The sequence below is a fragment of the Gadus chalcogrammus genome, chromosome 12 (assembly GCF_026213295.1).
Source record: "Gadus chalcogrammus isolate NIFS_2021 chromosome 12, NIFS_Gcha_1.0, whole genome shotgun sequence".
NCBI classification, from domain to species: Eukaryota; Metazoa; Chordata; class Actinopteri; order Gadiformes; family Gadidae; genus Gadus; species Gadus chalcogrammus.
This window is the reverse complement of record NC_079423.1, coordinates 33,010,878-33,037,155: the sequence shown is the minus strand read 5'-3', so window position 1 is coordinate 33,037,155 and position 26,278 is coordinate 33,010,878. Positions and strand designations below refer to the sequence as shown.

The 26,278-nt window shown below is 49.1% G+C and overlaps 1 protein-coding gene across 3 annotated transcripts in view; it reads right to left on the bottom strand.

Moving 5' to 3' along the window:
- csnk1g2b (casein kinase 1, gamma 2b) overlaps nt 1-18,325 on the bottom strand; it is a 37,027-nt gene extending 18,702 nt beyond the window's left edge. Inside the window, exons 1-3 of one of the 3 annotated variants that reach the window (XM_056603449.1) lie at nt 17,942-18,325; nt 15,177-16,068; nt 4,336-4,405 (exon numbers count right to left, since the gene is read on the bottom strand). In XM_056603449.1, the coding sequence (XP_056459424.1) occupies nt 4,336-4,405; nt 15,177-15,398 (292 nt within the window). In that variant the 5' untranslated portion in view covers nt 15,399-16,068; nt 17,942-18,325. Of the gene's footprint in view, nt 1-4,335; nt 4,406-14,563; nt 14,582-15,176; nt 16,069-17,941 lie in introns of those variants that run through there. The other 2 variants (XM_056603448.1, XM_056603450.1) reach the window with 2 other exon arrangements.
- Between the last annotated feature and the right edge of the window lie 7,953 nt (nt 18,326-26,278).

Genomic DNA, 26,278 nt, shown 5'->3' with positions numbered 1-26,278 from the left:
CTACTACCAGAAGTACTACCACCACCAGTACTACTACCAGAAGTACTACCAGTACTACTACCAGAAGTACTACCACCACCAGTACTACTACCAGAAGTACTACCAGTACTACTACCACCACCAGTACTACTACCAGAAGTACTACCACCACCAGTACTACTACCAGAAGTACTACCAGTACTACTACCACCACCAGTACTACTACCAGAAGTACTAGCAGTACTACTACCACCACCAGTACTACTACCAGAAGTACTACCAGTACTACTACCAGAAGTACTAGCAGTACTACTACCACCACCAGTACTACTACCAGAAGAACTACCAGTACTACTACCACCACCAGTACTACTACCACCACCAGTACTACTACCAGAAGTACTACCAGTACTACTACCACCACCAGTACTACTACCAGAAGTACTACCAGTACTACTACCACCACCAGTACTACTACCAGAAGTACTACCAGTACTACTACCACCACCAGTACTACTACCAGAAGTACTACCACCACCAGTACTACTACCAGAAGTACTACCAGTACTACTACCATCACCAGTACTACTACCAGAAATACTAGCAGTACTACTTATGGGATGAGGGCAACATCTTCTCAGCTGGTCTTTTTTAAATTATTTACAAAAAACTGGCAAATGCACGCTAATTATGTAAACCCAAGTGTGTAGCTGCCTACCGCACACCGTTAAATGTGCCAATGTCATTGAAAAGCATTGTGTTATGCTTTAGGATAGCACAAATATCCTTTGCCTTGGAACATTAATAAAAATCTAAAGGAACAGCCCTGGATGACCATTGCTAAGAGCCACCTAGTCCCTAACCCTAACCCTATCCGGAGGGCGGTATGAAAGTGGCACCAGCTACGCGTTAACGCACTAAAGTGGTATGCACACACGCTGCCCCATGCCAGCACTGCTGAGGTGAAGGGGGGCTGGGTCCCAGTGGGGTCCCAGTGGGGGTTGGGTCCCAGTGGGGTCCCAGGGGAGCTGGGTCCCAGGGTAGATGTGTCCCAGGGGAGCTGGGTCCCAGTGGGGTCCCAGGGGAGCTGGGTCCCAGGGGAGATGTGTCCCAGGGGAGCTGGGTCCCAGGGGAGCTGGGTCCCAGGGGAGCTAACCCTTGACTGCAGAGAATGACCGCCCTGTCACTGAACTCCCAGAGGTCATGCAGCGCTGCAGAGTCCACAGGATTGCTTTATGGGACACCCTTAGGTCTTAATGGCCCGGTCTTAATGGCCTTCGACTATGTTGACATCGCAAGTGGATTTAATCTGGTCCTTTATGGCCTTTTAGCAACATCTACATTCAGCTTCAAGCAGCAGAAGGGAGCCACTGGTCTGAGAACATCCTCCTCTCTTGATGAGGGGTAATAGGGAGATATTACCGTTCCATTTCTGTCCGACTGAGCAAACGAAAGCCGCTCTATCTTGGGTTGGGTCATTGCACCTGAGCCCTCCTCCTAGGCTGAGTCAGAGGCCGTTAAGCTGCAGGTCAGTTGTGTTGCTAATGGCTGCGGAGATTGTCAGGGCGTGCTGACAGAACAACACCGACAACAGGAAGATATTGACTTGACAAATAAAGAGCGAGGCAGAGACGCACAGAGCAGAGCAGCACAGCCTGCAGGGAAGAGACGGTGAAGAGTCGGTGAAGGTCCAACAAGAGAACAAGAGAGGAGCCTTTACATTAGAATGCATTAGCAGAGTTCACCCTGAGCTTATCACTGGCGGCGGCAGGGAGACTGGAGGAGCCTGGAGGAGATGCAGAGAGAGGCAGAGACTGGAGGAGAGGCAGAGAGACTGGAGGAGAGGCAGAGAGACTGGAGGAGAGGCAGAGAGACTGGAGGAGAGGCAGAGAGACTGGAGGAGAGGCAGAGAGACTGGAGGAGAGGCAGAGAGACTGGAGGAGAGGCAGAGAGACTGGAGGAGAGGCAGAGAGACTGGAGGAGAGGCAGAGAGACTGGAGGAGAGGCAGAGAGACTGGAGGAGAGGCAGAGAGACTGGAGGAGAGGCAGAGAGACTGGAGGAGAGGCAGAGAGACTGGAGGAGAGGCAGAGAGACTGGAGGAGAGGCAGAGACTGGAGGAGAGGCAGAGAGACTGGAGGAGAGGCAGAGACTGGAGGAGAGGCAGAGAGACTGGAGGAGAGGCAGAGACTGGAGGAGAGGCAGAGAGACTGGAGGAGAGGCAGAGAGACTGGAGGAGAGGCAGAGAGACTGGAGGAGCCTGGAGGAGAGGCAGAGACTGGAGGAGACTGGAGGAGAGGCAGAGACTGGAGGAGAGGCAGAGAGACTGGAGGAGAGGCAGAGAGACTGGAGGAGAGGCAGAGAGACTGGAGGAGAGGCAGAGAGACTGGAGGAGAGGCAGAGAGACTGGAGGAGAGGCAGAGAGACTGGAGGAGAGGCAGAGAGACTGGAGGAGAGGCAGAGAGACTGGAGGAGAGGCAGAGACTGGAGGAGAGGCAGAGAGACTGGAGGAGAGGCAGAGAGAGGCAGAGACTGGAGGAGAGGCAGAGAGACTGGAGGAGAGGCAGAGACTGGAGGAGAGGCAGAGAGACTGGAGGAGAGGCAGAGAGACTGGAGGAGAGGCAGAGAGACTGGAGGAGAGGCAGAGACTGGAGGAGAGGCAGAGAGACTGGAGGAGAGGCAGAGAGACTGGAGGAGAGTCAGAGACTGGAGGAGAGGCAGAGACTGGAGGAGAGGCAGAGAGAGGCAGAGAGACTGGAGGAGAGGCAGAGAGACTGGAGGAGAGGCAGAGAGACTGGAGGAGAGGCAGAGAGACTGGAGGAGAGGCAGAGAGACTGGAGGAGAGGCAGAGACTGGAGGAGAGGCAGAGAGAGGCAGAGAGAGGCAGAGAGACAGGAGGAGAGGCAGAATGAGGCAGAGAGAGGCACTCTGGCTGGGAAAGCGATCCAAGTAGATGTATGATAATGGCACTACTGCCAGCAGAAGGCCATTTATAAATAGCCCAGGACAGCCCTTATACCCTGGCCCCATATTAAAAGCCCTGGGTGGTTGCTCTGGCAAAGGGAGCCAGGAAAGGAGGCGGTGATTACCAAACACTACAAACACATACACACCCACATGGAGTACACAAACAAGTGACCGAATAGCTCCTCCTTTGGGGTGGGGGGTCGTGGAACACTAGTGGCTGCCCGCTTTGATCCTTTCCACTAAATAGATACCAGAATTACAATATCATCATAATACTTGTGCAGCAACATGACGAAGAAGAAGAACAATACCTACGACTAATAATAAATAATCACTGGTTCACATGAATCCAAATCATCAATATCTTTCAATGCTCTTACACAAGACATGCTGTACATACACTCATGTTGTACATTTTGATTTCATACCTTGGTATGAATATGAGTATATGAGTATCAACAGAACACAGTTGGTTCAATTTAATAAGATATCATGCACATTGCTTTAAGATTGAGAGGAGGTTAATCCCCCTCCACAAATACAGAACAGAACTGTGAACAATATGTTCGACGACACCAGAGGTAATGAAATAGAACACCGGAATAATACAAAAACCCAATAAATGAGCTAATGATAAACAGCTTCTGTAGCTCTACGTCTGGTCTCATGAGGTACAGAGGTCAAACGTCTGGTCTCATGAGGTACAGAGGTCAAACGTCTGGCCTCATGAGGTACAGAGGTCAAACGTCTGGCCTCATGAGGTACAGAGGTCAAACGTCTGGTCTCATGAGGTACAGAGGTCAAAACTTACCCTCTGATGATCTAACCCCAACCCCTCTGATGATCTAACCCCTCTGATGATCTAACCCCAACCCCTCTGATGATCCAACCCCTATGATGATCCAACCCCTCTGATGATCTAACCCCTCTGATGATCTAACCCCAACCCCTCTGATGATCCAACCCCTCTGATGATCTAACCCCTCTGATGATCCAACCCCTCTGATGATCCAACCCCTCTGATGATCCAACCCCTCTGATGATCTAACCCCAACCCCTCTGATGATCCAACCCCTCTGATGATCTAACCCCTCTGATCATCCAACCCCTCTGATCATCCAACCCCTCTGATCATCCAACCCCTCTGATGATCTAACCCTGACCCTGCCAGCCTCCAGAGCCCTGGGCTTCGGCGAGGCTGGTCGCTGCTGCCCAGAGTCTGTGCTGCAGAGTGTGGTCAGTGGGCGACTGTGGGGCCAAACAGGGGCTTCATAATATACAGGCCTGAGAGCCAAATCAACAGGGGGTCAATCTCAGGGAGGATACAGTTAATATATGTGTTTAAGTATACTATGTGCATTTGCACATACAATGTGCAGATCATTTCTTACCTGAACTTCCCAACTGCTTGTAAAATCGATATTCCAAATGGAGTTGTGGCGCCCTGGACTTAATAGGTTCCTGTAGGAGGGGAGAGAAAAGGAGAGTGCATTAGAAACATAATACATGGTTGAGTCAGGCTCAGTTCATCTCCAGTGTTCTGACGAGGGCTGACCTAACTAAGGGCCAGCCCCCATGACTTCACTACGGCCCTTTGACTCATTGACAAAACCAAGAAGAGAAAGCTACCGATGCTAATTGAACAGAAGTCAATTTGTTTACCTGTTCGATTCCACAGGAATCAAATGCATAAATCATAATGAAATCTCATCATGGTTGACATCAGGACATCAGTTCTATCAAGAATAAACCATACCATCAATAGTCTACCCTAACCCTAACCTGTTTTACAGTTCATATTAAATCAATCATTAAAATAAAGAAACAAATGATCATATTGACAAATTTCTATGTTGGGGGAACTGTACGTTAAGTTATTAAATCTTGTTTAAAGCCTGACAAAGACTTTTTGGATCTGAGCTGAAGGATAAACATAGGCGCTAGATATAGGGCTATATGTAAACGTCTGGCTGTAGTTTAGCAACTCAAATGTAATCGAATGACCTGGCGTAGGCAGAGATGTAGGACGTTTCTTTAATGTATGAGTCCAATTTATTTATTTTCCTTAGTCTTCGTACAGGATTTGATCTAGCCAATGCTGAAGCCTGCTGCCCTCAAGTGCGGAGGTCTGCTCAATATTTAACCTGTGGCCCAGCTCATACATGATAAACTTTGCTTCCTATCCAAAGTCTGCAGAGACAGTTCATTATGGCAGGCTGATGTTTAATCGTGCGGCATGGAACTACGAGTCCTTGCTCAAAGGCCTCAGGTTGTTTAAGGTCAGCCTATCTGACAGACTCCATAAGGCCATTAAAAATCCAAGGTGCATGGTCCTGGCTAGAGCATCAAAGAGTGCGCTACGGTTTAGTGGAAACATATTCAAAGCCTCGGGTCTGTCTGCTCACTTTAAACAGAATCCTCCCACTGACTCAACACATGAACAAGGTACTGGGGGGTCTGGAAACCAGCGAATGAAAGGAGAGCGTGAAGTGTCCCTGGTGCTCATGGCCGCTCTAAACAGGTCCACACAACAATAAGGGATATATGAGCCCGGGTTCAGCCTGCTCAGAGCCGTCTGGGAACAGAGAGGGGAGAGCGAGACAGCAGGACAGGGGCTAGAGGAGGAAGTCACATGACCAGGGTGCTGGCGTGATGCCAACGGCCTGCTGCGTGAACTAAAGCGCATGTCACGCAAGTCGGGCCACGCTGGGGAGGAGGGAGTGGAGGCTGGAGATATAAAGAATGAATCAAAACAGATGGTCTGAGCGCAAGCACCCTCTCAAACAGCTTACAGGGGAACACGGAGGCTTATGGCAGCTTTACGCATTTAGACTCACTCATCTTGCGGCTGACCAGGGCTAGAGATGCCTAAATGGCTGCGCTCCAAGAAGAAAGTGTGGGATGTTTCATCCTTCTGTAATACGTCGATTCATCAGGTAGTCAACTCGACATGTTGCTGTGCCCACTATGCCTTACAAAATATGATTCTGTTATTTAGATATTACTTTATGGATAGACTTTTTTTTTTTGGAATTGATCCCATCTTTTTCAGCCCTTTACAAATAGCCTTGTCAGAGATCTGCGGGCATACCGTAATATCGCCAACATAGACCTATACACACATTTATCTGACGAACAGTAATATCGCCAACATAGACCTATACACACATTTATCTGACAAACAGTAATATCGCCAACATAGACCTATACACACATTTATCTGACCAGCCGACTCTGACCAGGGTGGATCCAAAAGGCACAGACTTCCTCATAGGACCGGAGAATATGACCTCATCTCCACATGATACATGCCTGCGATCTCTAGCCCAGAATGTCATGCTTTGACACGTTCACACAGAAAAAACATAGTTTTAAAGATCACGTAATTTCAAAGACTTTTCACAGACCCGTTGATTTGTTATTCTGTAGCTTGTCAATGCAAAACACTTCAAATCAAATGCTTTGTGGGGTCTTCTTTACAAAGGGGTTGGTTGCTGCAGCCTCATCCAGGCAGCCTGTGTACAGGTTGGTTTTATTCAAGCCTTAGTCTTTAGCAACTTTGGTCTATATTCACAAAATAACGTAATAAACTTACTGAAAACTAAATAAGGGCAACAAACTATTGCATTGCAACATAAACTGGGCAATAAAGACTAACGTTTAATGTTTCCAACTTGAATCAGAACCAAACAACCGGAACTGGGACTTTAACCACCATAGAGCCATAATAAACAAAGAGCATGTGTCATTGACTGTAAGGGAGACACAATGCCACTTTAACACCCCTCAATGACTACAAGGTCCACTCCCACACGTCAGGTACAAAGGGCCAGGGAGGGAGCAGCTCTGCGTCCGCGCACGGTGACGGGTCCAGCTGACAGAAGAGCCTTCAGCTGCTGCTGCCCCGGGCCTCACTCCCAGCTGCTCCCCAACCACCAGCCCTTCATGTGGGAGGACCACCAGTGGCTCACAGGCTGGTCCTGGTGGCCAGCTTTGTGAAAAACCCACACAAGCAAGATTAATTACATTATTTAAGGACCATTTTGGTTGGTGACATCAACCTATTGAGCTTCATAGATGAAGGCGACAACGTAAAAGGACACTTTGGAAGAGAAGCAACAGCTAACACACACTAGTTGAGAAAAAGCCTTTAGACCGTACCATTCTGGGGAATAAACCAAAAAGGTCAGTACCAAGTATCCTTGATTAGTATTACTAAGAGCTTTTTAAGCTACTGGAAGCATTTATCATCATGTCACGCAGATTAGATGGTTGTTATTATATTTTAACCTGCCGTGAGCTTTACAGACCCCGGATACTGCCTGGGATTAACCATCTCTACAATGGGATGTTTTACGGGATGAAGCTCATCTATGGCCCGCCACAGCTCTGAGCCTCACGTGTGGCACCACTCAACATCAGATACAATAAACATCCACCAGAAGAGGTTATGGAGCAGCTGCCCCCAAACATGAGACTAAGAAGAAGAGGAGCAGAGTGGACTGAAGAGCTCAGGGCTGGAGGGGGGCAGAAGACGTTAATCAGTCCTCACCAATCATGGTCATTCATAATAGAAAACAATAAAATGTCAGGGTCTAAAAGAGGATCTCCGACTGGCTGGGCTCTCCAGCATAGAGGAAAGGAAGCAGTTCATGGTTTTGACCCTTGACTTAAAGGCTGGAGCGCCAGGGACCAGTAGCACTGGACTGGGTGGCAACGCCAGGGAAACAGACCTAGTATCGAGTATGTGGCTCAGAATAGGCCATGACATTTGCCTGCCTATTTGTGTGGTAAGGGGGGGCCATGCACTATGGTCTGTCGGAGTGCTTTCCTCTCTCAAGGGTTAGGGTTTAGGGCCTCTTTCTAACCAGAGGTGTGTGCTCTGAGGGTGGTGGTGGAGGGAGGTAGTGTCAGCGACAGATGGCCCGTGTCCAGCACCTTCTCCTGTTTCAGTTCAGATTTAGAGCACCCAGATGGAACCATCAGCTGCCCCCCCCCTCCCCTCAAAAAGCTGATGCCATAGGCTGGAAAAGGATAGCATGGACACTTCCTGGAGTATCAAGTACAGAGGACGTCCACACAGCTCTTTAAAAAAGGCCCTTGGTGCCACTGGAACTTCGGCCAGGGAAAGGCCTCATATAGAATTATAGTCTAAATAACTGCTAAATCATTTGTAACAAGTGGTATTGCTTTTATGGATTTGTGTCTATATTAGGCCTGCAGCGGATTCGAATTGTATCCGAATCCGTTCGGTTCGTTTACCACAGTTCGGAGCATTCTGGAGATCCGCGGATTTCGGTTTCATGAAGGCATTGCCTTATGAAGCGTATTTGCCTACTGTAGCCTACGTCCGATACAAAGGGTGTTTAGGACCCAGCGGAATGCATTCTCTCCAGTGCTGCCCGAGCCAATGAGACTTTTCCCGCCCCTCCCTTCAGCCTGTCAGCGTTCAAAACAAACTGGGCTTTTCAAGCGCACGATTCCTAAATTTAAAGAAAGTAATTGATACAATTATATTCTAAATATACGGGAGATAAATACAAACGGTTGATAAGCGGGATAACGGCCTTCGAGGTCGACCGGTTCGATGGAAATAATGGACAGGTAGAGGCAACTCTGGCTTCATGCTACGCTCGTCGCCAGAGTTCTAAGCCTCGTCGGCCGTTATCCCTTACATGTTACACTCAGTGCACCATGTTTTCAAATGCATTTAGGGGAACATTAATTGCACAAAAAAGCCTTGCAAGTTGTCTGATTGCAGTCAATTAACACATTGCAAATAGCCTGTGGGTCTCATTCATTTTTGTGTTTCTCCCCCAAACCCTCCGTCAAAAAAAAGTCTGCCTATTTACTATCACGGACATGATCCTAATCCGAACCGTATCCGAAACCGAGGCCCAAAACGGTTATCTGAACCGAACCGTGGACACACTGATCCGTTTCACACCTAGTCTATATGCGTTCAAAATGCACATTGTAGCCAGTAGTGGTGCCACTGGCTTTCACAGACACACTCAAATAGCTGTGACCAAATTCAACACCAATCATTTATCCTTTGAATAGCCAAGATATTGCTCTTCCTTCTGGATGTATAGCCTAAACATTGGATTAAGATCAGACAGATCAAACTTCTCAAAATACCTAGAAAATCGACTCAGAAAAGACAACAAACATGTCAACAAGGTCGGCAAAATATAGCATAGCTAGAGCAGCTCTAAGTAGAAACACCAGTGTAGCATAGCTATAGAGCAGCTCTAAGTAGAAACACCAGTGTAGCATAGCTATAGAGCAGCTCTAAGTAGAAACACCAGTGTAGCATAGCTATAGAGCAGCTATAAGTAGAAACACCATGGAGCATAGCTATAGAGCAGCTCTAAGTAGAAACACCAGTGTAGCATAGCTATAGAGCAGCTATAAGTAGAAACACCAGTGTAGCATAGCTATAGAGCAGCTATAAGTAGAAACACCAGTGTAGCATAGCTATAGAGCAGCTATAAGTAGAAACACCAGTGTAGCATAGCTATAGAGCAGCTATAAGTAGAAACACCAGTGTAGCATAGCTATAGAGCAGCTATAAGTAGAAACACCAGTGTAGCATAGCTATAGAGCAGCTCTAAGTAGAAACACCAGTGTAGCATAGCTATAGAGCAGCTCTAAGTAGAAACACCAGTGTAGCATAGCTATAGAGCAGCTATAAGTAGAAACACCAGTGTAGCATAGCTATAGAGCAGCTATAAGTAGAAACACCAGTGTAGCATAGCTATAGAGCAGCTATAAGTAGAAACACCAGTGTCACCATGATTGTCTGACCTGAAGACTATGATGGTTGCCCTAAGCTGGTTTGCACAAGATGCTGTGGGTATTGAGAGTAACTCCTACAGACTCTCAGTGGCCAATAGGATGGTGTCTTACCATGAACCAGGAAGTACGCAGTCTTCAATGACATGTGTGAGGCTGGCCCACACCCGGCGTCTAATAGTACATCATGTCTCATGTGCGATGTTGTCATTTACACCTTGTAGTCAAAAGCAGAACACTGACCATGTTGATCTTGCTTATCCCTGCTCCCTACTCCTGCTATAGCTAGACTGGCTGAGCGATCAATAAATCAGCAAAGGCACTGGATCACAGCATTAGCTTGTGCATATATTCAAATGATGCATCCGCTAGCTTTGATAATTATTGAATGTGGTTGAATTAGAAGGATCGTTCCTGCCATCGGCCCTCCCTAATCACTAGGTGGGCCTTGGAGGGGGGCACCAAGCCCCCCCTAGAGGGGCACCGAGCCCCCCCTAGAGGGGCACTATAGAGGGGCACCGCCCCACCCCTAGAGGGGCACTGAGCCCCCCCTAACGGGGCACCGACACACCGCCAGAGGGGCACCGACCCACCCCTAGAGATCCATGCCCTCACACTTGTCAGCCGACCGGCCTTGCTGCAGGGAGACGGGCTGCAGGCTGCTGAGCTCGGGTGCAACAAGAGCCGCCTTTCATGCTTTAAGGGAGAGGAAGAGAGAGGCAGGATATACCAACTCAGATTTCCTGCAGTCAGACGCTCACACAAGTGACCACAGCGTGAGAGGTAGCGCTCTGTAGCTCTGCCTCGCTCTCCTATCAGCAGTCTGCTGGATTATAAGGTTTCATTAGCACATGGGGGGGTCCATCTTTAATGACATCTATAAAGTGTTTAAAGAGGACCTATTATACTACTTTTCTGGTCTTAATTTCTTATTAATGACTCCAATAGCGCAACCTGACACGAATCACAGCACAAAAAACGATGTAGATTTTCGGGAAACTCTTCCTCTCATCTGGGCGCTTTCAGCCTTCTCTGTCAACGCTCCGTTTCGTCCTTCTCCGCCCCCTCGCCCCCCTCCTGCCAACCCAACTCCGTTGTGATTGGTTAACTTCCTTGTAGCGCGCCCGCGGGCAGATTTGACCAGGCATATGGGGGCGTGGCAGGAGTGCCTCTACGTAGATGATTTCCCGGAAATGTGAAGTGAATCGCAAACGTTGTCAGAGAGTGAGAGAGTGTCAGACTGTCAGCAGGGAATACGTCGAAATGCATGTACGTCATTATTTGACACTTTAGTGTGGTTAAACATGACTATCAATCATTATAACAACGTTTATAGGGCATAAAAGTCGAAAAAGCATAGTAGGTCCCCTTTAAGGCCAACACACACACTTCACTCTGCATTCAAGTGGCTGCCCCTCAATATATAATATAACCATGCATAGATTTGTCAATTGTAATCAACTCAGTTGTGAGCCTCAATGTCCTTTCACCCTCCCCAGCTCTGTCCAGCTGACAGGGGCAGGTTGCATGGTTCAAGATCCTGCACTGCTCACTCATCCCTATAGCTACTGGCCAACACCGGCGCCACAGCAACAGGCCTGACCCACAGCTTGGTCATCACTTCATAGAGCTTCACAGCCACCCCCCCACCTCGCTCCTCCAATGAATGACTTCAGTACTCCTTATGACAGGAGGCCACAAAGCTAGAGCCATTGTAACGCCTCTTATCTTCTAGGGTGGATTGGTGGGAACGACGAAAGGAAATGGATTTGTTGAAGTCGCAGAGCACAAAATATCCATTGGATAGGAGTGGTTGTGTATGGTTGTGTATGGTTGTGTGTGAGGGGTGTCATCTCCTCACCTAAAGCAAACACTATGACGAGGTCAAGGACGACTGGATGGCCTTGGTAAACACTAAGAGCAGCTGGGCTGTGATCAGCGGGGGCCGTAACTTTAATGTAGACATGTTTAACAGGAGGGATTATGGCACATATGAGGGATGGCATTGTCATTTTCTTGTTTAACTTAACTGTTTTTGAGATAATGGATAGAGTACATGCGCGGGTGAGTATGTGTATGTGTTGAGGGCCAGAATGAGGGAGGTGTGTGAGCCAGCGGGGGGCGTTCAGAGACACCGGGATCTCCCCGAGACCAGAGCCTACAGTCCTGCGAGAGCCTCCATCACACAGGCGTCTGTCAGGGCAGAGAACGCGCCCAGCTGAAGCAAAGACTGAACTACTGTGTGTCAACCGAGCTGCTGACAAAGAAGACCTTTCAGAGCTCCGCCGCTCCCTTCCTCCTCCCTCCTGCGTGCTTCCAGATGCCGTAATGAAGGCTGAGGCCTCCTCTACATCGGCTTGCTCACCGCCTCATGCTGGCGGAGGCTGACACGGCTAGTGACCTTTGTCCCGCTCCGGCGGCGCTGGGCGTCATGCTAACGACAAATAGGCCCAAAGACACCCAGCATAGCAGCCTTAACACACCAGTAAACCCTAAGATTAAGATGTTATTACAATGCCACAACTACATTCATTATTACAATAATAATAATAATAAATGAAATTTATATAGTGCTTAATATGGTACTCTAAGACATACAAGGCCATCAAACAATTTCTACCCAATATATATACTCATCCATTTAATTGGCTAGGCAGAGGAATGTGAACAACTGAACTGCCACTGTTTGATAACCGGTTGTTCGTCAGCCCTAACCGTGTTTGTTAACCGGTTGTTCGTCAGCTATGTAAACACAGATTTTTTACTAGCAGGGGAGTGCCTTTGATAAATTGGTTACAATTATTATCCAATGTACTCCGTAGAAGAAAATATGTGGGCTGGTTTGACACCTCAAAAGGGATACGCCCAGATATCTGTCATTGGCCAACATTTGGTTAATTGTTAAATTCCTAATTCCTAATTGTGCTCCCAGAAGGGGAGATGAAGTCGTCTGCATCTGGTTAAACACAGATATCTCAGCAGATCCCTTCAACTAGAAGGACCAGCAATCCAAACAGGTAGTTCAGCCTGGTGACTAACCCTTCACCCTGTGAGCCGTTACTGTTGGATCGCAAGGCAAACAAGTGTGGGTGAGGACGTGATGCAGGCTTCAGGCATGCACACAACTGGTGTTCCCAGATCAGCAGGCTTTGGCTTGGTCTTAGGCCGAGAACAAAGTGCTCACGAACCGTCTCTATGACAGAGCGTTGGACATACCATCAACTGATTCAGTAAAACTGAGGAGAGCAACATGATCTGTCCCAATCATCAGATTTCTGAGGGGCGTCAGTACTTTGGAGAAGGCTGGAGCCCACAGTGATTATTAACACGCGTTCATTCACAACACTCAAGCTTGGCCCTCTGGGACACAAGAGCCATGAGGCAATGTTATGGTTCTTATGCCAGAGATAGCTGGACATCATGGGGACCGAAATACACCAACAGAGGGGTGCTGCACAGTAGGGAAGATGTGTATATGGGGGGGCCCTAGCACAACTAAGGATTTACATTTCTAAGCAGAACAGAACTGCAATTAGATCCCTGGGCTAAACTGCTGAGTGGTGGTTACCAAAGCCTTCAATGGGTGACCGTTTAGCGATAATGACCTCCCTGGGCAAATTTAAGTATAATCATACACAGACCATGGTGGCTGTGGAAGCCATGACGGCCCTTCTGCTCTATGCTGCTGGGCGCCGCTGGCTACTGCATGATCACTGAACTGGGCCCAGCCTGGATCAGAGGTGTGGTCACAGAAGGAAGAAAACTGGAAAGTTGATGGGCAAGTTTAGCTTGGATGCTGCTTCAAAATGTCTCCAAAGCTTTTGCAGGCTGGCACGATCTCATTGAACACCCAACATTTACAACCGAATACTGTTGTCACTCAAATATAATGGGAAGTAGAATAAAGGTCCCTATCCAGGTCATCTATAAATGTAAAAAAAAAAAAACATATGCATGTGCATATTAGTCTCTAAAATGGCTCTTGTAGCTGGTAGAGAAAATGATTTATATTGCTTCAAACACCTTATCATGTCAAACTAGGCTAATGATATAACTGAAATCACCCTCAACCCCAGCTAGATTGTGTTCTCCTTCATTGATAAATACAAGCGCTCAGTTGAGTGAGGGGATCATATCTGCTAGGACTGAAGGGGTGTGTGGGAGAGGGTTAGGGTTAACCTTAACCCTCGGACTGAAGGGGTGTGTGGGAGAGGGTTAGGGTTAACCTTAACCCTCGGACTGAAGGGGTGTGTGGGAGAGGGTTAGGGTTAACCCTAACCTTAACCCTCGGACTGAAGGGGTGTGCGGGAGAGGGTTAGGGTTAACCTTAACCCTCGGACTGAAGGGGTGTGCGGGAGAGGGTTAGGGTTAACCTTAACCCTCGGACTGAAGGGGTGTGCGGGAGAGGGTTAGGGTTAACCTTAACCCTCGGACTGAAGGGGTGTGCGGGAGAGGGTTAGGGTTAACCCTAACCCTCGGACTGAAGGGGTGTGTGGGAGAGGGTTAGGGTTAACCCTAACCTTAACCCTCGGACTGAAGGGGTGTGTGGGAGAGGGTTAGGGTTAGGAAATGACAGCTGACAAAATAAGATGAAGGAAATGACAGCTGACCATAAAGACGAATTAAAGCTATAAGACTTTTTTGCGATGTTGTTGGGAGATGTGGACCAATTTAGAAAGATATTTGATATAGTGGTAGACCCCCCAGCTGGGGCCAGCGACCCCTCATGCAGCAGGTCCCTTACCAGTTTGGTGGCCATGTATTCGTTAGTGTAGTGGTGGACCCCCCAGGGACAGCGTGTGACCCTCATGGTTCTCTTACCAGTTTGATGGCCACGTATTCGTTAGTGTAGTGGTGGACCCCCCAGGGACAGCATGTGACCCTCATGGTTCCCTTACCAGTTTGATGGCCATGTATTCGTTAGTGTAGTGGTGGACCCCCCAGGGACAGCGTGTGACCCTCATGTTTCCCTTACCAGTTTGATGGCCACGTATTCGTTAGTGTAGTGGTGGACCCCCCAGGGACAGCGTGTGACCCTCATGGTTCCCTTAACAGTTTGGTGGCCATGTATTCGTTAGTGTAGTGGTGGACCCCCCAGGGACAGCGTGTGACCCTCATGGTTCCTTACCAGTTTGATGGCCACGTATTCGTTAGTGTAGTGGTGGACCCCCCAGGGACAGCGTGTGACCCTCATGGTTCCTTACCAGTTTGATGGCCATGTATTCGTTAGTGTAGTGGTGGACCCCCCAGGGACAGCGTGTGACCCTCATGGTTCCCTTACCAGTTTGGTGGCCATGTATTCGTTAGTGTAGTGGTGGACCCCCCAGGGACAGCGTGTGACCCTCATGGTTCTCTTACCAGTTTGATGGCCATGTATTCGTTAGTGTAGTGGTGGACCCCCCAGGGACAGCGTGTGACCCTCATGGTTCCTTACCAGTTTGATGGCCACGTATTCGTTGGTGTACAGGTTCTTCCCGAGCCGCAGCTCTCCGAAATTTCCACAGCCAATCTTTTTCCCCACGCGGAAATTGGGCCCGACCATCAGAACCCCGGAGCTGGTCCCAGAGCCCCGGCCCCCGGACCGGCTGCCCGCCGCCTTAGACATCGTCCTCCCTTCCTCCGTCTCACCCTTGCCACCCCTCTTGTCAAAATCCATAAGCTTGTGATACCCTGGCCTCTCCACGATTATTCTCCGGCCATGCGACCGCAGGAGCTCCAAAACCACGACCCAGGGGCGCTCTAGGGAGAGGGGGGCCGCGACCACACAGGTCAGAGCAGGGCTGCTGCTGTGCAGATGTACACTGGATCCCCAGCCCCTCCTCTGGGCTGGACCTGCAGCTGAAGACCCCCTCCTCTGGGCTGGACCTGCAGCTGAAGACCCCCTCCTCTGGGCTGGACCTGCAGCTGAAGACCCCCGTGTCCGCAAACAGCTGACAGACTTATTTCCTTCTTCTTCTGCTTGTTGTCGTGGCTGCAGCTTCTGATGTCGCTGCCCTCGTTCACCAGAGACGAGTTCCTTTCGGTTTCCGTTTCCAGCTCCGCACTAGAGCTGCAGGTCCTGCCTGAAGTGGGCAGGTAGTGCTAAGATGTGCCCACGCACACAGAACCGCTCATAGACAATCACTTGGACTCCCAGCTACTGCGTCCACCAGGCTGCTTGGCAACAGTCCCCACAGCGCCTTCATTCCTCTGGTCAGTGTTTGGCCAGACGCCAGCCGGCCACCATGCTACAGGCCCCGTCCTGGGGGGGGGGGGGGGGGGGGGGGGGGGGGGAGCAGCAGAGGTCAGGGGTCGGATGGGGTCCGTCTTCACTTTCAGCTCGATGTCTGGAAAACAAACAGAAATAAATTAAACCTATTGGGCACCCAATGAAAGGACTACAAAGAGTCTGTTATCTCAGGGATGTCAGACATCGCCCGTAGGGAAGAACACGTTGAACAAAAAAATAATAATAATAATAATAATGTTTGTAACCATAATCAAAAGTTATAATAAATGTATTGGTGTTGGAATCGTGAACGATAAACCTCTATTCAAGATCAAATAGTTTCTACAGAAGCATTTCCATACTAGAATTGAAATAGGATCTTACCCTCTGACAAGCGCAAGCAAATTCACACAGTACACTTCCATCATGATTAAAAGGACCATAACCCTAATATCATTAAAAAGTATGTTTTCAATGACCCCTCAAAAACCATTAATTGAGGAGAGCAACAACTTAGACATAAACTAATCCCGGACCGCTTTGACAGACAAGGCAAAATAAAGAGACAATATCTGGATCAACTTGCCATTTCCCCTTGAGAAAAAATGCTTCATGATTCACGTGTGAGCTTGTGTACGTGTGTACATGTGTGTATGTGCGTTTGATGAGGTCAATCATTACTTTGCAGAGTTGTGTAGTCACACGTCTTAACTGTCAAAGAGGAAGTAACTGAACATTTCTACTCAAAGCACAACACTTTGTTGTAAAAGCCACAGACGCTTCCTTCACGTCTTATTAAAATGGAAATGAATAACAAAAGCTGATCTTTTAAATGTGAATGGGAGAAACAGTATACATTATGCTCATTAACTAGTCATACCGTTGATACCCATCGATAGTATTACTTAATTTGATTAGCTATTTCGGTCCGTATTTGTTGTATCCAACTTTAGTAACGATGGCATAACGTTGAATAATATTTTGTAGATATTATTCATATTAGGGAATATTATGAATTAATAAAACGTATTTCACACCAACTAATAAACATAATATATCAAATGCCAAACACTTGTGCAACTCATTAAAAAAGTATTGTATTAAATCATACCAGTAACAAAAGTTAACAAACATAATTATCTGCTACTAGCTGTCGGTAGCTCGACCCGGTTACCTGCCCAGAAACCCGGTTACCTGCTGGTAGTGGCGCTTTCCTCCCAGACAATCATTATGCTAGCGTTGTCGACATGGGGCTGAGATGTGTCCCTGATACACATTGTCCTAAACTGAGCTCTCGTCCTAAACTGAGCTCCAGACCAACCAGCTGATTGACCTCCCTAATTGACAGCTGGAGCTAACAGGAGCGTCGGTTCATTCATTGGACCTCCTCGGACCCTCTTCAGTCAACACCCCCAGTAAAGACCACCTCGGTAACAGCGAACACCTCCCCTACCGCCCGGGGACACCAGAGAACACCTCCCCTACCGCCCGGGGACACCAGAGTACACCTCCCCTACCGCCCGGGGACACCAGCTCTCCCCTACCGCCCGGGACACCAGAGAACACCTCCCCTATCGCCCGGGGACACCAGCTCTCCCCTACCGCCCGGGGACACCAGAGAACACCTCCCCTACCGCCCGGGGACACCAGCTCTCCCCTACCGCCCGGAACACCAGAGAACACCTCCCCTACCGCCCGGGACACCAGAGAACACCTCCCTACCGACCGAAGACATAGCTCACTGAAGGGTCGGCCTAGTGGCCCGGTGTCATTAGCTTGACTTTAGCCACCAGCCGAGCTAACTTCAGCCAGCGGAACAAGTTGGAACAGGACCGAACATGAACCCTTCAGATCGGTTAAGATCCGCGGACCCTAGCACCCAGCCCGGCATCCGCCACGGACATTATGATTAATGTTAATACCAACATTATGATTAATGTTAATATTAACACCTCTAACAACAGGAACACAGTCCACAACACGGTCACTACCTGGTGGAGGGCTCGGTGTTCGAACAGCGCTGCCGGGCGACTCCTTAATCCTCCGCGACTGAGCCGACCGTACACTTAGCTTAGCTTGTAGCTTAGCTGTTAGCTCTGTTAGCGTCAGATTAGCTACCGTTCGTTAGCAACGGCGGTAATAGAAGGCGCGACGGAACCTTCAGATGGATACGGATATCCGCGTTTACAGCGACAGATATTATATATTACCTTTTTATGCTAATTATCGATATGAAGTCGAAATTATCGTTCCTCCATTGGCCGAATAATTATTTTAAAGATTTCTTCCGATCGCTGTGGTTCTGCTCTTGTCACTTTAAGCCTCCCTGCCGACAGCAGCCCAGCAGCTCAGCGTCACCAGAGTCCCGCACCGCGTCACGAGAGTCCCGCACCGCCCCGCGCTGCCGCCCAGCACCGCGTCAACAAGAGCCCGCACTCGAGACCCACACCGCCCAGCGATGACCAACCACCGAAGCTGGATGGTAGCCAACCGCTGGTTCTCTTATACGCCATCACGATGGCATATATAGGCTATTTCTTTCTGAGTTTAACAATCAAGTCCCCAGAATCAATTGTAACCTTGATCTGAACCCACCTGAATAATAGTTAATAAAGTCCTAATTTATTGGCCCGCGGGGTTCTACATATAAATCTGTTTCATTAAAATTACCCACGGTAAAAAACTATGGCCAGTTGGAATGTCCTATTTAACGATGGTAAACACTCTTGTAACACTTCATAATTTTTTTAATGAGGTTAACCTAAATAACACAGGCAATATAAAATAAACCTAACGCAAATAAATAGAGGTTTATGGATAACGTGGCAAAACAAATCTTAACCGTTTAAGAGCACTTCCTGTTCTACAGCAGCTGCTGACTGGTGAATTTGCAGCCGTTTAGTTAAACTATATTTGAAGTAGGTCTACCGTTGTTTGTAATTTACGTTATTATGGTTCATTGCTTTATTAAATCAGGCTGAACACATAACAGGTAAAAGCAATAAATAAGTCATTAATTTGCCTGCAGACATTTTAAAGAATTTATCAAGGAAAGGCTCAACGGAAAAAATGTCAATAGTAATTCCACAGCATGGAGTCCACCTGTGTGTGTGTGTGTGTGTGTGTGTGTGTGTGTGTGTGTGTGTGTGTGTGTGTGTGTGTGTGTGTGTGTGTGTGTGTGTGTGTGTGTGTGTGTGTGTGTGTGTGTGTGTGCACGTGCACGTGTGTGTGTTTCTGTGTGTATGGGGGGGGGGGCTACAGCCCAAGGTGAGGGGCAGCTGTACTGGAACAACCGGTGTGGAAGGCCAGGCTACAGTTTTTGCTGACCGTCGACGATAGGACCCCCAGGCCAGCCGTGCCGTGCTGGTGCATGATGGGCCAGAAGGGGGGGGCGAGGGGGATCTCCACGGACAGCACCCCCACAGCGGGGAGGCCGGAGTGGGCCAGCCTGTACCCTCCAGCGGCCACAAGGGGGAGCTGTGGAGGGGAGCGCGCTGGGGCCCTGGACACGAGGGAGTCTGTGTGTGGCGAGCGAACGGCGAAGTCTCTCAGCTCCGCTAGAGTTGGAGCAGCGTGGGCGGCGTTGGTCCAGGCCCCTCCTCGCTGGGCCCCTCCTCGCTGAGCCCCTTCTCGCTGGGCCCCTTCTCGCTGGGCCCCTCCTCCCTGGGCCCCTCCTCGCTGGGCCCCTTCTCGCTGGGCCCCTTCTCCCTGGGCCCCTCCTCGCTGGGCCCCCTCTCGCTGGGCCCCTTCTCGCTGGGCCCCTTCTCGCTGGGCCCCTCCTCGCTGGGCCCCTCCTCGCTGGGCCCCTTCTCGCTGGGCCCCTCCTCGCTGGGCCCCTCCTCGCTGGGCCCCTTCTCGCAGGGCGTCATAAGGCAGCGCTGCCTTGGCGCTGGGCCCTCTGGAAGGTGGGGCGGCCCTCTCTCCTTTGCGAAGCTTGGCCCTTCGGTTCTTAAACCACACCTGGGGAGGGATGGAGGGAGCACTGCATCAGCGTTCGGGGAGCCGTACTGTGTGCACCTTTCTGATGAGTACAATAATGTTTGCGGTTTCAAGCAGCTCCGTGTTATCTCAGAGACGAGGACACCTGCTGACCTGGATGCGGGCCTCAGGTAAGTTGACGCACATGGCCAGCCTCTCTCGCATGCCCACGTCGGGGTACTGGCTCTGCTGGAAGCCCGTCTCCAGGGCCTGCAGCTGGGACGCGCTGAAGGCCGTCCGGCTGCGGCGCTGCTTCTGCTGGTTGCCATAGCGAGCCTCCAGGATGAGCTCTAGAGACACACAAGGGTTCACTGACGGACCTGGGCACTGATCTAATGGGGAGCTTAACAGCAAGGCCAAGCATTATATTGTATTCAAATGGAAACACACTGGTCAAACATAATGCCCCACAGGTTTTGTGCCTGGTATTTTCTAATTATAATATTTATTGAGAAACTATTGATCGGAGTTGGTGTGCAGTTAATCCCAAACTGTAGCAGAACCATAAGTCCTCCTGCACTTTACATTATTTAGAATTACAATGCCATTATTATAATTATAACACTGAAGAAAACATTTAGATAAAACACACCTGCCAGCCTCTCTGCAACAGAAAGTGTGTTGGCTGTAGGACTGGGGTAAACACAGAACTGTTCTGCCATCTGCTGGTGTAGATCAAAGCCCATGGGGGCAAGGCTGTGCAGGAGTCCGCTGGCTCTGCTCGAAGGCCCGCAGAAACTCAAAGAGTCCATCCTGAAGAGAAAGAGGATGATCGTAGGAGGACAGAGGCCCTTTAGTATCAATGCTAAGCTATTAGACCATTGCCCCAAAGGGGCCCATCAATTGTCCCAGAGAAGACATTTGGAAAGAGAAAGGGAGAAGGAAAATTGTAATGCATGCAGAAGATCAACAGAAAATATATCTTTAGTTTGAACTGAACAGCTCATGTTACAGATAAGTAACATTATTATAAATGCCAATACTTCTACTACTACTACTACCACTAGCAATACTACTACGGTCCTCATGTTGCCTACCTGAGCTCCGAGAAGAGGCGAAGGATCTTCTTCAGTTTGAGGTCCTCCGGTGAAATAGTCCGAAACAGTAGAAAACAGGGTAAGGGTTAGCCTTATCCTGGTGGGTTAGGGTTAGGGTTAGGCCTGGTCCTGGTGGGTTAGGGTTAGGGTTAGCCTTATCCTGGTGGGTTAGGGTTAGCCTTATCCTGGTGGGTTATGGATAGCTTTATCCTGATGGGTTAGGGTTATGTCTTCTCCTGGTGGGCCGACCAGCTACCTTGTCGTGTGTAAACTACTTCTCCAAAACCACAGACTATTTAAGAAGCATTTCTCCGTCTCCCCTTAGCCATCAGCCAATAGGAAGGCAGGGATTAAGCAGGATTAGGCGAGATGAGGGAAACCGAGGGGGCGCGGGGGCTCAAGTTTGGAAACTATTGAACTTCGTGGATTCAGGCCGAGGATTCCCCATAAGCGACCGTTTCATTCCCTGCCGTTAAAACAATTACAACAATGTGGTCGGCTAATCTCTGAGGCAGCACAGATTAAAATATCAGCCTTTGATTGTCCCCTGGACTTCTCACCCCCTTTTCTCCTCCTCTCAATCTACGCTCTCCCTTTGGGACTTGTGTAATGGACAACATATTTTGTCCATTAACTAGACATTTTCCATTGCATCAAAATAATAATATTAATAGTATAGATATTAATAATTACATTCATCAAATTAAAAAAATATCTAATCTGTGTAGAAAGGAAAATGATGAATGAAACATTGAAACTCCTTACCATTATAAGGCTACACACACACACACACACACACACACACACACACACACACACACACACACACACACACACGCACACACACCTAATAACTCCAACAATCAGGACATTTAAGGAAGTTAATTCCTTAAATGTCCAGTGTAGAAACCCTAAACCGTCCAATGACAGATTATGTTTCTCATGGGTATCGGCTCTAGTTAAGGAATGTTTTTAGGTAACACAAGCATAGAGACAAATACTGTTACCTTCAGGCTGTGACTGTTTTAATTGGAAACTGTAAAGGGATCATCTTGTGACATACATGCAGGTGTGCCAAATCAAATTAGAAAATTGCAAATAACGAGTATATAGTATTAGTGCTCTTTGTTTTTGTCACCTCGTGAAACATTAGCAAAAAGCACAGCGCAGATAGACAACTAAAGAGCAGAAGAGGGAAGTAGAATAAATACGTTCTTCTCCTGTGGGCTCCAACAAGAATGGAGGGGATCCCTCACTAACATAATCAGCCGCTCAAACTTCTCAAAAATGTGAGATGTTTGTGTTCCGTGTGCTTTTCCCTCCTCTTTCTCCCTGTTCGTGGCTGTCAAGCTGTATTAGTGTCTGATAGAAATAAGTCATTTAGAAGAGGCTTGGCGGGACCGCCCCTCAGCCACACTCAAAGCTCCAGAATCAGGTCCCAGAGGCCTTTGTCTCCGGGGCTCGCAGGATTAGGGGAGATTTACTGCAAAGAGGAGAAAAAAGTAGTTATTTCATGGCACTTTCATGATGAAACCTGGCCAAAGCTGTGTTGGCTGGGGGGATTATAAGCACACAAAGAGTGTGGTTGTGTGCACCCCCCATCCACCCCCCCTCCCACAGCCAGAACCCAGAGCTCTTTAGCTCCATCCCTGCTACACCCCCCTTCTAACTACGCACTTCACCATGATCTCTCTCTACCCTTCCTCTGGCCGCGGTGGGGCCCTCACCCGCGGCCAGAGGAAGGGTAGAGCCTCACCAACCTTCAGTCCTGACTGCTCTACCTGGAGCCCCAGCCCAACCCTCCACCAGGTCAGAAGAGGACGGACCCACCGACCCGTCTTGCACTACCATATTTAAACGGTCAGAATATTAGGTTGAGCTGTTTATATAAAAAACGGTAATAATGGGAATCCTCTAAGTGAGGAGGTGAATGAGAAGTGGCTTGGCAGTACGTGCCGTATCGTTTAAAGGAGCTTACTGGAGTTATCCTCCTCTTAGAAGATCCACTTACACATGCATGGATTATGGCAAAACCAAAACAAAGCCCACAGAGCTAAAGCACTCACATCGCAGAAGGCGTTCTGGAAAGCCTGGAGGAAACCAGGAAGGTTTAATAAATACTGTCAAATAAAACGGAAATACCCTCACAGACTCTGGAAATACGAAGAGCAAAAGGTGAAGGATCGCACTAGAAACAATCGCTAATCCCGCATGATGCTAAGTTATTCTTGTCCAATAAAGTTTGGACAGTTGCACTAGCTATGTTAGACTATACCGTAGAGACTGGTTTCGTAACAGGATGTTTGTAGAAAGAATTGGTAGGGAAATAATAAATACAATGTGTCTTTCAGCAGGACATCAAAGAACATGTTTTTCTACTATGTCAGGTGTCAGACAACCAATTATAATATAACATATATTCCGATACTATAGCCAAGTAAGTATAGCACAATACAAACAGAGCAGAGAGAGGGGCAGCATGAGGAGAGACTCTGTCCAACAGATGCTCGAGTTAAACAGCAGAAGCTCCCCTAACTCCCGGGTCTCGCTTTAACGACTAATCAATAGTGGAGATCTGTATTGACAGGGGCCTGTCAGGAGGGCTGCTTTGTCGTTGTCAGTTATCTTTGGGGCGAGAGCCTCTGGGAGGGGGGGTTCGCCTAGACTCCAGCGGATCGATGGGGGCGGCTGGCTGACCCTAGAGGAGCAGCGCGGGGCTTTAACCTGTTGGGGGGGGGGGGTCCATCGGGGCCGACTGGCCTTTGACCTGTCGTGACGGGGGGGCGCACGGCGGGTCAGCGGCCTCTTAAGACCCTGCGAGTGCGGGGATCCCGCTTGCAGCCCTGACACCCGCTGTGACCCTCTGGGCTGACATGGACCCATGAGCAAACACCAACACCCACTCACAAACCTTTGGGCATCCTCTGTGCTGTCCTGTAAACCCACTATCTAACACTTCAACACCCCCCCGTCCCAAAGAACAGTGATCCAAGCCAACCCGGCCCCCAGAATCACACTGAGAGCTGCTGACTGGAAGTCTACTCAAGAATGTATTAGGGCGCACTCACACTAGGCAAGTTTGCCTGTTCCGTGCTGCAGGAAGATTCAGCACGATTCCCCCCCTCCCCACTCCCCCCGCTGGCCCCTGGTCACACTGCTCCCAAAGGCCGTGGCCTGGGCACGATTGCTCCTTCATACATACGTCATGACGGCGTAATACGATAAATGCGTCATCCCCAAGCGTGGTGTCCAGCTGCGACAGAATGCTGTCGTCGGCCCAAATTTCAAGTAAACCCTCGACTTCACTATCGCACCAACGTAAACCCACTCGTAAACCGCTTGCCGCCATTGTTTAAAACAATTGTTGTGGGGAAGAATGGCATGGACCTACCTATAAAGAAAGAAGGGTCGCGCAAGGACTACGTCATCCAGCTCACGTTGCTTATCCGTGTGTGTCATCTCATTAGCATCTGTACTTTGGCCACGGCACACCTCTCCCAAGAGTGCCCTGGCCAAGGGGCTGTTCCGGGCTGGAATACGGATGGCGTGGTAACACTAGCCAAACGTTCTAGACTTAAGTATGCAAATGAGCTCCGGCACGGGGCCGCGGCCCAGGTGTGAGTGGCCCCTTAGTCTAGGGTTAGGGTTAGGGTTACCCCTAACCCTAGTGTGAGGGGCCCCTTAGTCTGACCAGCGTCACTGGCTGCTCTCCTTATCCTCCATTAGGGTTAGGGTTAACCGTATGATCTCCTGCCTGTCTCCAGAGCATGGAGCCCCAGGCTGGTTACTGGGTAAAGAGCACCACTTAATTGGGCGAGTGAGAGATTATGAGAGAGAGGGGCCGGCAGCTGGGGGCTCCGGCCGGAGGGTCCCGGGCAGCCACAGGTCTGTGTCCTTAATATAAGCCCAGGCTAAATGAAGGACTGGTCCCTTCTTTACCTCTGGCCGCCCTGTTCCTCTCTCATTGATGGAGATGAAGTCTTTTCATTCATTGTGGAAATTAGGTTACAAAATGTTTGTCTAGATTTGCATTTGTTTAATTCAGTGGTGCAATACTTTGTTCCGTCCAGTGAATCCTTTCCAGAATAATTGTTCTGAATCCTTGGTGTTCAACAGCGAGGCACTCAAGTGTTTCTGCTCACCGGCTCTTAAGGAGATAAAACCTTGTGGACTCTCACCATGGGGTTAGGGCCAGGCCAGCCCCACCCCCCACCGGCCCCAAACAACCCCCGCTCGGCAAATGTGATCGCAGATGTAGAAAGAAAGAAAGGAACCAAGAAAGAGAGAGAGAGAGACAGAGACAGAGACAGAGACAGAGACAGAGACAGAGACAGAGACAGAGAGAGAGAGAGAGAGAGACAGAGACAGAGACAGAGACAGAGACAGAGACAGAGACAGAGACAGAGACAGAGACAGAGAGAGAGAGAGAGAGAGAGAGACAGAGAGAGAGAGAGAGAGAGAGAGAGACTGATGGGATCATGAAGAAGACCCCTCTAAGCCGCTCTGCTCCACATAAACACAGGGAAGCCCCTCCGTGTCCGCAGAACAGTGGAGGTATTGATCCTCGCTCAGTGGATCTTTTATACCTGATGTCACCGGCCTGGCCGGGGAAATGCATCCTGACATGTGACGGGCCGCTGAATAGGCCGACACACTGAAGAAAGGATGGGCCTCTTGGTTTAGCATTGAGCTTCCAAAACACACATCTGCCGAGGGCTAGCTGACGACTAGCCTGCACCTGCTGCCGTCAAGACGGGGACGGACGGACGGGCGGACACCAACCTGCTGTCCTTCTCAACAAAGTACAACGTCTTGGTAGGAAGATCAATGTGCTAATAAGACAGCAACTAGATTAATTAATTACTTTTCTGTGTTTTAATAGAAAACTTAAACAAACAGAAATGAACGTATACAAAACTACTTACAGCATATTTACAGCGCTTAAGTCTTTTTCATCTGACGCTTTAAACACAAAACAGCGCGTTAGGTCATTTACTAATAATTACACTAATAAACACAATGCCCTTTTCTTTAACGAAGTTAAAAAGGGACTTATTAACGAAGCGTCCCCATGAAAAGGTTGTGTGTCCCAGTAGCTGTGGGTCCCAGTAGCTGTGGGTCCCAGTAGCTGTGGGTCCCAGCAGCTGTGTGTCCCAGTAGCCTGTGGGTCCCAGCAGCCTGTGGGTCCCAGTAGCTGTGGGTCCCAGCAGCCTGTGGGTCCCAGTAGCTGTGGGTCCCAGCAGCCTGTGGGTCCCAGCAGCCTGTGGGTCCCAGTAGCCTGTGGGTCCCAGTAGCATGTGGGTCCCAGTAGCT